The sequence below is a fragment of the Loxodonta africana genome, chromosome 16, assembly GCF_030014295.1.
Source record: "Loxodonta africana isolate mLoxAfr1 chromosome 16, mLoxAfr1.hap2, whole genome shotgun sequence".
In the NCBI taxonomy this organism is placed as follows: Eukaryota; Metazoa; Chordata; class Mammalia; order Proboscidea; family Elephantidae; genus Loxodonta; species Loxodonta africana.
This window is the reverse complement of record NC_087357.1, coordinates 79,344,537-79,360,247: the sequence shown is the minus strand read 5'-3', so window position 1 is coordinate 79,360,247 and position 15,711 is coordinate 79,344,537. Positions and strand designations below refer to the sequence as shown.

At 41.2% G+C, this 15,711-nt stretch overlaps 1 protein-coding gene across 4 annotated transcripts in view; it reads right to left on the bottom strand.

The window, feature by feature from the left end:
* Positions 1 to 6,604: 6,604 nt before the first annotated feature.
* ZNF485 (zinc finger protein 485) overlaps positions 6,605 to 15,711 on the bottom strand; it is a 33,453-nt gene continuing 24,346 nt past the window's right edge. For 3 of the 4 annotated variants that reach the window (XM_064269810.1, XM_064269811.1, XM_023547142.2), the window contains 3 exons: positions 12,240 to 12,410; positions 11,932 to 12,021; positions 6,607 to 9,617 (listed from right to left, as the gene is read on the bottom strand). In XM_064269810.1, coding sequence (XP_064125880.1) covers positions 9,547 to 9,617; positions 11,932 to 12,021; positions 12,240 to 12,410 — 332 coding nt within the window. In that variant the 3' untranslated portion in view covers positions 6,607 to 9,546. Of the gene's footprint in view, positions 9,618 to 10,818; positions 10,850 to 11,931; positions 12,022 to 12,239; positions 12,411 to 15,711 lie in introns of all 4 variants that reach the window. The other variant, XM_064269812.1, reaches the window with a different exon arrangement.

Sequence of the window (15,711 nt, the reverse complement as noted above, 5' to 3'; positions counted from 1 at the left end):
TTCCTTCTAAAGTGAAGAAGTTACTGCATCTGGCCCCTTCCGTGACTAAAAAGAAGGCACAACTCCTAGTGGGCCTCTTTGGATTTTGGAGGCAACATATCCCTCATTTAGTTGTGCTACTCCAGCCTATTCATCAAGTGACTCAAAAACCTACTAATTTTGAGAGGGGCCCAGAACAGAGAAGGTTCTGCAACAAGTTCAGGCTGCTGTGCTAGCGGCTTTGCCAATTAGACCATAAGATCTGGCTGATACAATAGTATTTGAAGTGTCAGTGGTAGATAGAGATGTTGTTTGGAGTCTTTGGCAGACCCCTATTGGTGAATTAGTGAAGACCCTTAGGAATTTGGAGCAAATCCCTGCCATCCTATGAAGATAACTACTCTCCTTTTAAGAAACAGCTTTGGCTCATTACTAGGCCTTAGTAGAGATTGAACGCTTAACCACGGGCCACTAAGTCACCGTGTGGCCTGAGCTGCCCATCATTAACTGGGCGTTGAGTGACCCACAGAGCCATAAAGCTGGACACGCATAGCAGCACATCATCAGTAAAAGAAAGCGGTATATATAAGATCAGGCCAGAGCTACACACGAAGGCACAAGTTGCATGAGGAAGTGGTCCAAATGCCTATGGTCTCCACTCTTCTCCCATTACTTTCCATCTCCCAGTCTGAATCTATGGCCTCACGGGGAGTTCCTTATGATCAGTTGACTGAGGAAGAGAAAACTCATACTTGGTTTACAGATGGTTCTGTGCAATATGCAGGCACCACTTGAAAGTAGACAGTGGCAGCACTACTTCCCCTTTCTGGGACCTCCTGAAGGACAGTGGTGAAGGAAAATCCTCCCAATAGGCAGCATTTCAAGTGCAACTGGTTGTTCACTTTGTTAGGCAGGTGAAATGGCCAGATGTGCAACTGTATACTGATTCATGGGCTGTGGCCAGTGGTTTGGCTGGATGCTTCTGCCAAAATTACCATCCATGGATATAACAGAACGCCTTATTCACCATCATGGTATCCCACACAGCAACATCTTGGATCAAGGCACTCACTTCACAGCACTGAATGTAGCAATGGGCCCATGCTCAATGGAATTCACTGGTGTTACCCTGTTCCCCAACATCCTGAAGCAGCTGGCTTGATAGAACAATGGAATGGCCTTCTAAAGACATAATTACAGAGCAAGCTACATGGCAATTATCTTACAGAGTTGAGCAATGTTCTCCAGGAGGCTGTATATGCTCCTAACCAGCATCCAGTATATAGTGCTGTTTCTCCCACAGCCAGGATTCATGGGTTCAGGAATCAAGGGATGGAAATGGGAGTGGCACCACTCACTAATACCCCTGGTGACCCACTCACAAAATTCTTGCTTCCTGTCCTCATGACCCTATGCTCTGCAGGTCTAGAGGTCTTAGTTCCAAGGGGAGTAATGCTCTCACCAGGAGACACAACACTGATTCCACTGAACTGGAAGTTAAGAATGTCACCTGGCCACTCTGGGCTCCTTATGCTGCTGGATCAACAGGCAAAAGAAGAGAGTCACAATATTGGCTGATGTGACTGATCCTGATTACCAGGAGGATATCAGATTGACATTATACAATAGAGGCAAAGAAAAGTATGTCTAGAATGCAGGCAATCCCTTAGGATGTCTCTTAGTACTACTATGCCCTATGATTAAAGTCAGTGGAAAAATACAGCAACCCAATTCCAAAATTACTACTAATGGCCCAGACCCTTCTGGAACGAAGGTTTTGGTCACCCCACTAGGCAAAGAACTACAACCAGCTCAGGTGTTTGCTGAAGGCAAAGGGAATACAGAAAGGGTGGTAGAAGGTACTTCTAAATACCAGTTACAATCACGTGACCAGTTGCAGAAATGGACTATAATTGCTATGAGTATTTCTTCCTAGTACATGTGCATCAAATATTTTTGTTTTCTCCACTTATAAAATATAAGGTGTAAGCAGGGCTAGTACGTTTTCAGTTGTGCATGTGTTAGTTCTATCATGTTAGGCGCAAGTATGACTTTATAAAAAAAATTGTCTTTTATTCAGAGATTATGTATGGTTTAAGAAGACTTGACAAGTGCCAAGGTTGACAAGGCTTGTACTGTGATCATTAAGATTACATATCAACTTGGCTAGGCCATGATTCTCAATCATGGCACTTATGACTTAGTTTGGCAGTCTTATAATGATGAGATCCAATATAACGTGATCACCTCCATGACAGGATCTGCTGTTAGTAGTCAATCAGTTGACAGGCAGTTTCCTTGGGGGTGTGGCCTGCACCCAATATAGGTGGACTTTCTAGCAAGGCTCACGGGCTTTTGCTCGCTCTGGATCCTGTAACTGGCTCCTGTTCATCTGGCCTCCAGTTCTTGGGACTTGAGATAGCAGATCACGTGCCATCTTACCTGCCAATCTTGGGATTTGTCAGTCTCTGCAGGCTGTGAGCCAGAGGCCTGCTGTCTGATGTGCCAATCTTGGGTTCACCAGCCTCTGCAGCTGAGTCAGGAGAAGCCTCCAGTCTGGCCCACAGACTTGGAACTTTCCAGCCTTTACAACCACGTGAGCCACTTCCTTGATATAATTCTTTTTATATATTTATATGCTTTATTGGTTTTGCTTCTCTAGAGACCCCAGCCTAAGACAGATGGTTTGTGCGATATGAAGGCACCATACAAAAGTGGACAGTGGCAGCACTGCAGCCTCTTTTTGGGAATTCCCTGAAGGACAACAGTGAAGGGAAATCCTCTCAGTGGGCAGAATTTTGAGCAATGCACCTGGCTGTTAACTTTGCTTGGAAGGAGAAATGGCCAGATGTACATTTGTAAACTGATTCATGAGCTGTGGCCAATAGTTTGGCTGGATGGTAAGGTACTTAGGAGCAACATGGTTGGAAAATTGAAGACAAGGAGGTATGGGGGAGAGGTGTGCGGACAGACATCTCTGAATGGGCCAAAGCATGAAGGTATTTGTGTCTCATGTGAATGCTCAGTTGTCTTAGTTACCTAGTGCTGCTATACCAGAAATACCACAAGTGGGTGGTGACTTTAACAAAGAGAAATTTATTTTCTCACAGTTAGGAGGCCAGAAGTCCAAATTGACAGCACTGGCTGTAGTGGAAGGCTTCCCCTCTGTCAGCTCTAGGCCAAGGTCCTTGCTCCTTGGTTCCTTGGCATCTTCATGTGGTGTGGCATCCATCTTCACCCATCTCTTCTTGCTTCTCTGTATCGAATCTACTGGGTTTATATCTCAAAAGAAATTAACTTAAGACATGTCCTACACTAATATTGCCTCTTTAGCATAACAAAGAAAACCCATGCCTAAATGACATTATAACCATGAATACAGGAGTTAGAATTCACAAGACATATTTTCGGGGGACACATTTCTATCCATAACACATCAAACGGTGACCTCGGTAGAAGAGGATTTTAACAATCAAGTTGATAGTATAATGCATTCTGTGGATACCAGTCAGCCTCTTTCCCCAGCCACTCCTGTCATTGCCCAATGGGCTCATGAACAAAGTGGCCATGATGGCAGGGAGGGAGGTTATTCGTGGGCTCAGCAACATGGACTTCCACTCACCAAGGCTGATTTGGTTACAGCCACTGCTGACTGTCCAATCTGTCAGCAGCAGAAGACCAACACTGAGTCCCTGATACGGCAACTTTTCTTTGGGGTAATCAGCCATCAAGCTGCTCGCAGATTGATTACATTGCCCCACTTTTATCATGGAAAGGGCAGTGTTTTGTTGCTACTGGATAAACACTTAACTTCAGATACAGATATGCCTTCCCTGCACACAATGCTTCCACCAAAACTACCATCCAAGGAGATAACAGAATACCTTATTCACCATCATGGTATCCCACACAGCAACATCTTGGATCAAGGCACTCACGTCACAGCAAATGAAGTGTGGCAATGGGCCCATGCTCATGGAATTCACTGGTCTTACCTGTTCCCCATCTTCCTGAAGCCGCTGGCTTGACAGAACAATGGAATGGCCTTCTAAAGACACAATTACAGTGCCGCTATGTGGCAGTATCTTGCAGGGTTGTGGCAATGTTCTGCAGGAGGCTGTATAAGCTCCAAACCAGTGTCCAATATATAGTGCTGTTTCTCCCACAGCCAGGATTCATGGGTTCGGGAATTAAGGGGTGGAAATGGGAGTGGCACCACTCATTATTACCCCTAGTGATCCACTTGCAAAATTTTTGCTCCCTGTCCTCACAACCCTATGATCTGCAGGTCTGTAAGTTTTAGTTCCAAAGGAAGGAACGTTTCCACCAGGAGACACAACACTAATTCCACTAAAGTAGAAGCTAAAAATGCCACGTGGCCACTTTGGAACCTCATGCCTCTGGAACAACAGGCAAAAGCAGGGAGTTACCATAATGGCTGATGTGATTGATCCTGATTACCAAGAAGAAATTGGATTGATATAACGTAATGGAGATAAAGAAAAGTATGTCTGAAATGCAGGAGATCCCTTAGGGTGTCTATTAGTACTACCATGCCCTGTGATTAAAGTCAATGGAAAACAACAGCACCCCAATTTCAACATGACTACTAATGGCCCAGACCCTCCAGGAATGAAGGTTTGGGTCACCGCACCAGATAAAGAACCACGACCACCTGAGGTGCTTGCTGAGGGCAAATGGAATAAAGAATGGGTGGTAAAAGAAGGGAGCCCTGTTGGCACATTGGTTAAAAGCTTGGCTGCTAACCAAAATATTGGCAGTTAGAATCTACCAGCTGTTCCTTGGAAATCCTATGGGGCAGTTCTACTCTGTCCTATAGGGTCACTATGAGTCAGAATTGACACGACAGCAAGGGGTTTGGTTTTTCAGTTTTGATGAAAGTAGTTCTAAATACCAGCTATGACCACAAGACCAGCTGCAGAAATGAGGGCTGTAATTGTTACGAGTATTTCTTCCCTGTTTTGTTATGTTTGTGCATGTGCATAAAACACCTTTTCTTCCTTCATCCCATTACTTACTACAAAATACATGATGTAGAAGGGGCTAGTGAGTTTTCAGTTGCATGCATGTTAGGCACAAGTATGACCTTATAATTGTCTTTATATAGAGATTATGTATGGTTTAAGGAAATGCGTATAGGTGCCAAATTGACAAGGGGTGGACTGTGAGGCATAATGTTATGTGTCAACTTGACTAGACTATGATTCACAGTAGTTGGCAGACACTATGTAATCCATTTCCATTTTGTGATCTGATGTGAGCGGCCAATCAGTTGAAAGAGGAGTTTCCTTGGGGGTGTGGTCTGCCTCCAGTATATAAATGGATGTTCTACCAAAGCTCACTCTTTTTTCTCAATCCCGCATTCTTCTCTCTGCCTGACCTATGTTCTTGGGACATAAGCCTGCAAAACTCCCTGACCTGCTGCCTGACTTGCGCATTTTTGGTTTGTCATTCACAACCATGTGAGCCAACAGAGGTCTTCACCTTGTTGCCTAACCCATAGATTTGGGACTTGCCAGCCCCACAACTGCACGAGCCATTTCACTGAAGTAAATTTCCCTCTCTACAATTCTCTGGCTTGCTCCTCTAGAGAACCCATACTAAGACAGAATCTGTGGAAGAAAGATGATTCATATTAGATTTTACTAAATTATGAAAGGGATCAAATGATTCCAGTTTAGGACTAAACCAAAAGCAAAGAAGTTTCCTGAATAAATTGAATGCTTTGAAGGCCAGCGTAGCAGGGGCCGGCTTTGGGGACCATGGTTTCAGGGGACATCTAAGTCAATTGGCATAATAAAATCTATTAAGAAAACATTCTACATCCCACTTTGAAGAGCGGTATCTGGGGTCTTAAACACTAGTACGTGGCCATATGAGACGCATCAATTGGTCTCAACCCACCTGGAGCAAAGGAGAATGAAGAACACCAAGGACACAAGGTAATTATGAGCCCAGGAGACAGAAAGGGCCACATAAACTAGAGACTACATCAGCCTGAGACCAGAAGAACTAGATGGTGCCCACCTACAACCGATGACTGCCCTGAAAGGGAACACAACAAAGAACCTGAGTGAACAGGAAAGCAGTGGGATGCAGACCTCAAGTTCTCTTAAAAAGACCAGACTTAATGGTCTGACTGAGACTAGAAGGACCCTGGTGGTCATGGCCCCCAGGCCCTCTGTTAGCCCAGTACAAGAACCAATCCCAAAGCCTACTCTTCAGACAGGGATTGGACTAGACAATGGGACAGAAAAAAATGCTGGTGAAAAATGAGCTTCTTGATCAAGTAGACACTTCAGACTATTTGGCATCTCCTGGCTGGAGGAGAGATGAGAGAGCAGAGAGGATTAGAAGCTGGTGGAATGGATACAAAAAGATAGAGTGGAGGGAAGGAGCAGGCTGCCTCATTAGGGGGAGAGCAATTATGAGTATATTGCAAGGTGTATATAAATTTTTGTATGAGAGGCTGACTTGATTTGTAAACTTTCACTTAAACCACAATAAAGATTAAAAAAAAAAAAAATGGTTCCAGTTTAGAAAGTGGAGAATGTAAAAATCAGAAAAAAAAATCCTGATGCACACTGGGGTGTACAAACTCTAAACCTCTCGGTGACAGGTAAGCAAGCAATAAGCAGAAATACTCAACCTGTATACGCAAGCCCCTCTAACAGTGCAACAGTGTGAGTTAAATGTACCTGTTGGCAGAGCAATGAGTTATTTGGTACCCTGCATGGTAGAGGCTTTAAATAAATAGTTTTATTATACCTCAAGTCCAGGACAATGACTCTGCCTAATATAACTGAAACACTCCCCAAACCTATGACCATTTTTGGAGCCCTCGTGGCACAGTGGTTAACAGCTCAGCTGCTAACCAAAAGGCTGGCAGTTCGAATCCAACAGCTGCTCCTTGGAAACTCTATGGGGCAGTTCTACTCTCTACTACAGGGTCGCTATTAGTCAGAATCGACTCAATGGCAAGGGGTTTAGTTTTTGTTTGGATGACTATTTTGGGGATAGGTCAGCAATGCATGTGAAGTGGAAGAATAAACCACTGTCAGCCTCCATCTGAATCTAAATTACTTTTTCACTAAAAAGCATACTAAGTCCATCAAATGTTAAAAATTCTGTGGACTACATAATTCTGTGTTAAGTTTCAGCAGGAGAGTTTAGGCTTGCCCAGTTCCTCTGGATATAAAGTTATGTCTGCCCCTAGGGCTGAGGGTGGATGGAGTTGATAAACTATGACATTCCACAGGTTATTTCCTAAGTAATGGCAAACAAGGCAGAAAATCCAGTCCCTACTGCACCTACCTGTAGATCTTATTTTTCAAAAAGCTTCTCATGCCTATAAAACTAAAGTTGTATAAGGATAAAAACATTGCCGTAAGAAATAAGTAAATAACCTATAAAGTACAAAGAAAAAAAAAACCCACTGCCTAGTGTATATATTAAAAACATGTCTATAAATTCTTTGATACACCCCTTTGAAGAAGTTAAACTTAATCCTTCCCCCCTTGAGTGTGGCTGGTCTTAGCAACTCATTTCATCAGTTAGAATATGGTGGAAGGGACAGTGTGTCACATCAGAAACCTGGCCATAAAAGGCATTATGGTTCCCTCCTTGTTCACTTTCTATGGGATCATTTGCTCTGGGGGAACCCAGTTGCCATGTCATGAAGAAATTCAAGTAACCTTATGGTGAGACCTGAATGGTACGCAACTGAGGCTCCTGCTAAAAGCAATGTGATTGAACTACCTTGGAAATCAATCCACTAGCCTCAATCAAGCCCTCAGATGACGAAAGCCCCAGGTGACTTCTTGACTTCAGTGTCTTAAGAGACTTTGAGCCAAATCTGTGCAGCTAAGCCACTCCCAAATCCCCAATCTTAAGGAAATGTGCGATAATAAGTGCACTGTTTTAAGCTGCTAAGTTTTGGGGCAATTTGTTATGAAGTAATACAGGGTCAGCAAACTACATCCTATGGTCCAGCCACCTGTTTCTGTAAATGATTTTATTGAAACAAAGTTACACCCATTCATCTACATATTGTGGATGGTTACTTTCACATGAAAATGGAAGAGGTAAGTAGTTGAGATCATATGGCCTACAAGCCTGAAATATTGACAATCTGACCATTTAAGAAAAAATTTGTAAACACCTGCCATAATAGATAATTAATAAAACAGGCTTAGAAAACAAAAATTAGTCTCGTGGTTCTGTTTCTGGCAATGGTAGATTTGTTGACAAGCAATCTTCTCAATAAGAACAACTATAAAAGCTAGAAAAAATATTAAAAACAGAAAACTCTGCTGGAGGGTATTAAGAGACCTACCAAGGCAGTGAGAATTTATGGGGCTAATATCTGGAAGAGGAAAAGAGCCAAGAATTTGGAGCTGTTTTTCCTGATCAAGGTAATTGCTGATTCTGAAAGTGCCTTAGTCATCTAGTACCACTGTAACAGAAATACCACAGGTGGATTGCTTTAACGAAGACAAATTTATTCTCTCACTGCCTAGTAGGCTACAGGTCCAAATTCAGGAGGTCAGCTCCAGGGGAAGGCTTTCTCTCTCTGTCAGCTCTGGAGAAAGGTCCTTGTCATCAGTCTTCCTTGGTCTGGGAGCATCTCAGCACAGGAACCTCAGATCCAAAGGACACCCTCTGTTCCTGGCACTGCTTTCTTGGTGGTATGAGGTCTCCAACTCTCCGCTTGCTTCCCCTTCCTTTTATCTCTTGTAAGATAAAAGGTGGTGCAGGTCACCCCCCAGGAAAACCCCCTTTACATTGGATCAGGGATGTGACCTGAGCAATGGTGTTACATCCCACCCTAGTCCTCTTTAACCACAGGCAGAGGTTATGATTTAAAATACATAGGAAAATCATAAAATGGAAGACAACCACCCATGACCTAACCAAGGTGACATATTTTTGGGGGGCACAATCCAACCTAGTACAGAAAGCACAAGCAGTTGCTAAAAGTCTGGGTCACTGAACAGGCCTTCCAGACTCATATGCAGTTAAGTGACAAAAGAAAGTTTGGGGTAAAACAGGAGGTAGAGGCCCTGGTGAAATCACAAGGCCCTGAAGGACTAAATACTACACGTAAGAAACACGTAAGAGTGGACTATAAATAGAATAACAATCATAAGGCATGCATCCCAGCTTTGAATAACCTCAATTCCTGATCAAGAGAATCTTCTAGACTGCTCGCCAAAAGCAAAAGCAAATCATCTCTGGAGGAAGATAATATCATCCGGAACCTCAGATTATCTCTGTATTTTCATTCACAATGTTCACCACTCAATCACAAATAACTAGACATACAACAGAAAATAAAAAGACTGAAAATCAAGAGAAAAAAACAGGTAGTGAAAATAGACCCATTGGACACCCAAGCATGGACTTTCAAAATGCAATGATTAACATGTTGTTGTTGTTGTTGTTAGGTGCCGTCATGTCGGTTCCGACTCATAGCAACCCTAAGCACAACAGAACGAACCACTGCCCAGTCCTGAGCCATCTTCACAATCGTTGTTATGCTTGAGCTCATTGTTGCAGCCACGGTGTCAATCCACCTCGTTGAGGGTCTTCCCCTTTTCTGCTGACCCTGTACTCATCTGCAAGAAGTTAAATGCAAAGATACATATTTTCAGCAAGGAACTAAAAACTATTTAAAAAAATAATCAGATGAATATTCTAGAACTGAAATTAGGAACTCACTGTATGGGTTTAATACCCGATTAGGCACATGTGATGAGAAAGTTAGTGATATAACCACAAGGAAACATCAGGCAAACTCAAAATGAGGAAAATTCTTCCAAAAAAAAAGTATTTGTCAAAAATATTAAAGCCATAGGAGACAAAGGCTGTAAAAAAAAGTTCCATCTTAAACGAAACAAAGAGACATGATAATCAAAAGCAATACCTGAATGCAGGCTGAACACTGAAATAGAAGGGTTAAAGTGCTGTAAAAGTTGTTATTGGGTCAACTGACAAAACTGGAATATGGACTGTAGATTAAAAAAACATTAGATACAAGTATTATATCAATATTAAACATACTGAAATTGATAACTTTCTAAAAGAAAACTTATCTTTAAGAAGTATAAAAGTTGTGCAGAAATGAGAATGTTCACACATTGTGAAGAATGTAACCAATGTCACTGAACAATTTGTGTAGAAATCGTTGAATGGGAACCTAAGCTGCAATGTAAATCTTCACCAAAAACACAATCAAATACTGTTTAAAAAAAAAATAGAAAATCTGAAGTATTTAGGGGGGTAAGAGCCATAACGTAAAAAAAAAAAAAAAAAAAGAACAGAAACCTGAGATCTGTGGTAAAATGTCAAATACTCTAATACATGTGTAACTGAAAATCCAGAAGAACAAGAGAGAGAAGAGTGGGCAAAAGAAGTGTTTGAAGAGACACTAGTTCAGAATTTTCCAAAATTAATGAGACAATCCCAAGCAGGAAAGAAAAACAGGCCTAAATAGCACATACTCAAATTGCTGAAAACCAAAAATAAAGGGAACATCTTGAAAGCAATCAGAGAAAAAGAAACTACACAAATGGTAGAAATAATAAGAATGGCAGCTGGCTTGTCATCAGAAACAAGAGTCCAGAAGACAGAGGAGTGACAGCTTTAAAGTGTTAAACCAAAACAAAAACTGTCAACCTGGAATCTATAGACAGCAAAAATATTCTTTAAAATGAAAGCAAAATAAAAACATGTTCAGATAGACAAAAACTGAAAGAATTCATTTCCAACAAGCCTGTAGTATAAGAAACATGTTTTTTAAAAGTTCTATATACTTACGGGAAAAAAAATCTCAGATAGAATCCTGGTTCTGCAGAAGGCAACAAAGAATACCAGAAAGAATATAAAGGTCAGAAAATATAAAAGACCTTTACAAATATTATTCCTATTTTTATATGTATGTATTATTAAATTTCTTTAAAGATTTTTTGTTTTATAAAGTAAAAATAACAAAAGAACATGGAGTTTATAAAATCTATAAAAGATACATGACAACGAAAACACAAAGGAAAGGTAATAATTGAAAACTACATTAATAAAGATCTTAAATGTTAGTGAACTAATAGAATACATTTAATATAGATTCTGGTATTCTAAAGACATAAAGTATCATCTCCAGAGAAAGCACACACACCACACACACACACAAAGAAACAAAGCTAAAAAGTCAACACAACAGATAAAGTGGAACGCTAAAACACTTGATTTGGCCAAAAATGGGGGCTAGGGAAAAAAAGAACCTATTAATTTGAGAATTGGCCCAAAAAAAGAAGGCTGATCATCGTTAACATGGCACCAGCTAACATTTACCTTGTCCTTACTACGCATATGGCATTCAGCTAAGCACTTTACATTATCTCCTTTAAACCAGTTGGACAGTTTTTTTTTAAATCTGCACATAGTAGAAGCTTGGATAGGTTATATAACTTGTCAATGGTCGTGCTCCCTGACGTCAAAATTCGTGTTCCTAATTTCTGTCTTAAAGCTTTTAGATACTATTCTATGGCCTACTTTTTTTCACATAACATACTATCTACTCCATCCTTTTTATTGACTGTGTATGTTTCAATCACCTCACATGCATGCGAAAGCTGGACAATAAATAAGGAAGACCGAAGAATTGACGACTTTGAATTACGGTATTGGTGAAGAATATTTACTATAACATGGACTACCAAAAGAACAAACAAATCTGTCTTGGAAGAAGTAGTGTCAGAATGTTCTTTAGAAGTGAGGATGGTGAGACTTGGTCTCACATACTTTGGACATGTTATCAGGAGGGATCAATCCCTGGAGGAGGGCATCATGATTGGTAAAGAAGAAGGTCATCAGAAAGGAGAAAGATCCTCACTGAGATGGACTGACACAGTGGCTGCAACAGTGGGCTCAGACCTGACAGTGATCCTGAGGACAGTGCAGGGCCAGGCAGGCTTTTGTTCTCTTGTACGCAGGGTCGCTGAGTTGGAACCGACTCGACAGCACCTAGCGACAAAAACATTGTATTCCATGGGTAGACTGTATTTTCCAAAATGGTCACAGCATGATCCGATATTCTCTCCTTACAAAGTGATCCTGATATTCCACCCATGCAGAAGTGTGGTCTCTGTTCCCTTCCCTAGAATTTGGGTAGGCTTGACTAAGGCAGAAGTGATGCTGTTATTTCTGAGACTAGGTCATAACAGGCAACAGTGGTTCTCTACCTGGTTCTCTCGGAACACTGATTCTTGGAAGCCAGGCACCATGCTGTGAAGAAGCCCAAACAGCAACAAGAAAAAGCCATGTGTAGGTATTGCTGTCAGCAGCTCTTGCTGAGGTCCTATCCAACAGCATCAACCACCAGACTTGTGTGAAAATCTTCAGATCAGTGTTATCTAACAGAAACAGAATGTAAACCACAAACGGGGACCACGTATCACTTCAAATTTTCTACTAACCACGTTAAAACTTAATTTTAATATTAACAATATATTTGACACAAATTTAATTTTAATTATTTTTATTAAGTATTATTATTGAGATTTTTTAAAATAACTTTTATTGTGCTTTAAGTGAAAGTTTACAAATCAAGTCAGTCTGTCACATATAAGCTTATATACACCTTACTACGTACTCCCATTTACTCTCCAGCCCGCTCCCTCCTTCCAGTCTCTCCTTTCGTGACCGTTTTGCCAGTTTCTAACCCTCTCTACCCTCCCACCTCCCCTCCAGACAGGAGATGCCAACACAGTCTCAAGTGTCCACCTGATACAAGTAGCTCACTCTTCATCAGCATCTCTCTCCAACCCATTGTCCAGTCCCTTCCATGTCTGATGACTTGTCTTCGGGAATGGTTCCTGTCCTGGGCCAACAGAAGGTTTGGGGACCCTGACCGCCGGGATTCCTCTAGTCTCAGTCAGACCATTAAGTCTGGTCTTTCTATGAGAATTTGGGGTCTGCATCCCACTGTGAGATTTTTTTTTTAACACTGTCTTCAAAGTCTGATGTGAATTTTTCATTTACAGCATTTCTCAATTCAGACTGCCCACATTTCCAGTGCTCAGGAGTCACTAGTGACAACCATATCGGACAGTGCAGCTTCAGGTGATTCCACCACTGTCTTAGATTCCTGCCCTAGGCCAAACACCCAATAGTGGGCAGATGCACTTGACAGCTGTTTATAAGGCACGTACACTCATAGCTTAGGGGAAGGACATGACCTGCCATACTGGGACAGGTGGAGACTACACCTGGGAACAGGGTGAAGAACCAAGGGTTTTGGGAGGGAGCTTTATAGTACTAAGAATGTGTGACAACCCTTAGCTCCCATGGGAGGATGTGACTAGCTTGTTTGACTAATTCCATGGGCTGGCAGGGAACTGAAGCCCACTATTCAGCTATAAGCTGGAAACTGCACCTGGCCTCTGTGATAAGGAGAGTTGTTTGGCTAGGGGACCCTGAAGCAGAGTGGTGAGGGGAACTTAGAGCATTCGAAGCCCTCTTGATTTTATTAGATATCAAAGTAGCAGATAATATTGATCATTCATTTTAGGCCTTACATCGCAACTTCCCAACTGCCAAGTCACCTCAAGCCTTGAGTGTTCCTAGTTGAGACCTCAGTCCTTCAGACATGACGGAGTTGGAAAGCTGTTCCTAGTATGCCCTTTCTAAACTCCTCCTCACACACAGAATCAGTGAGCACAACAAAATGGTAACAACAGTAACTGGGATACTAGCCTATAAACATTCTATAATTTATTTAAACATTTCCCTATTTAGGTGTTTCTTCTACCTTCTTCCCAAATTTTTATTATTATGCTATGTTGAGCAATAATATCTCTGTAAGCTAGTTTAATTATTTCCTTATATAGTTTGAGAGTAGCATTTCTGGGTCAAGGCAAACATACTTTTAGTAGATTTAGATTCATATTGCCAAACTGCTACCTAATTTTTAGTTTTCACTAACAATCATGTTATCTCAAGAATAGACGATGCAGTGAACACTAATAACAGAAGACCAGATGAGTTGTGGAATGACATCAAGGACATCATGCATTAAGAAAGGAAGAGGTCACTAAAAGACAGGAAAGAAAGAAGACCAAAATGGATGTCAGAAGAGACTCTGAAACCTGCTCTCAAAAACAGAGTAGCTAAAGCAAAAGGAAAACATGATGAAGCAAAAGAGCTGAACAAAAGATTTCAAAGGGTGGCTCAAGAAGACAAAGTAAAACTATTATGATGACACATACAAAGACCTGGAGTTAGAAAACCAAAACGGAAGAACAAGCTCAGCATTTCTCAAGCTGAAATAACTGAAGAAAAAAATTCCAGCTTCAAGTTACAATAATGAAGGATTCTATGAGCAACATACTGAACAACGCAGAAAGCATCAGAAGAAGGTGGAAGCAATACACAGTCACCATAGCAAAAAGAATTGGTCAACATTTAATCATTTCAGACAGCAGCATAGGATCAAGGACCAATGGTGCTGAAGGAAGAAGTCCAAGCTGCACCAAATGCACTGACAAAAAACAAAGCCCCAGGAATGGATGGAATAACAACTGTGATGTTTCAACAAATGGATGCAACCCTGGAAGTGCTCATTCATCTCTGCCAAGAAATTTGGAAGACAGCTATCTGGCCAACCAACTGGAAGAGATTCACATTTCTGCTCTTTTCAAAGAAAGGTGATCCAATTAAATGCGGAAATTATCAAAGAATATCATTAATATCACATGTAAGTAAAATTTTGCTGACGATCATTCAAAAGGGTTTGCAGGAATACATCGACAGGGAGCCACCAGAAATTCAAGCCAGATTCAGAAAAGGACATGGAACAAGGAATACCATTGCTGATAACAGATGGATCTTGGCTGAAAGCAGAGAATACCAGAAAGATGTTTACCTGTTTTATTGACTATGCAACGGCATTCGACTTGGTGGACCATAGCAAATTATGGATAACATTGTGAAGAATGGGAATTAAGAACACTTAATTGTGCTTCTGATGAACTTGTAAACAGATCAAGCAGCAGTCATTTGAACAGAACAAGGGGAAACCATGTGGTTTAAAGTCAGGAAAGGTGTGCACCAGGGTTGTATCTTTTCACCATACTTATTCAGTCTGTATGCTGAGCAAATAATCCAAAGTTGAACTATATGAAGAACGGGGCATCAGGATTGGAGGAAGACTTCATTAACAACCAAAATTATGCAGACGACACAAACTTGTTTGCTAAAAGTAAAGAGGACTTGAAGCATTTACTGATGAAGATCAAAGACTACAGCCTTCAGTATGGATTACACCTCAACATAAAGAAAACAAAAATCCTCACAACTGGACCAATAAGCAACATCATGAAAAATGGAGAAAAGATTGAAGTCGTCAAGGATTTAATCTTACTTGGATCCAAAATTAACACCCATGGAAGCAGCACTCAAGAAATCAAACGATGCACTGCTTTGGGCAAATGTGCTGCAAAAGACCTCTGTAATGTGTTAAAAAGCAAACATATCACTTTGACAACTAAGATGTGCCTGACCCAAGCCATGGTGTTTTCAATTGTTTCATATGCGTGGGAAAGCTGGGCAACGAATAATGAAGACCGAAGAATTGAAGACTGTAAGTTATGGTGTTGGCGAAGAATGTTGAATATACCATGGACTGCCAAAAGAACAAACCTGTCTTGGAAGAAA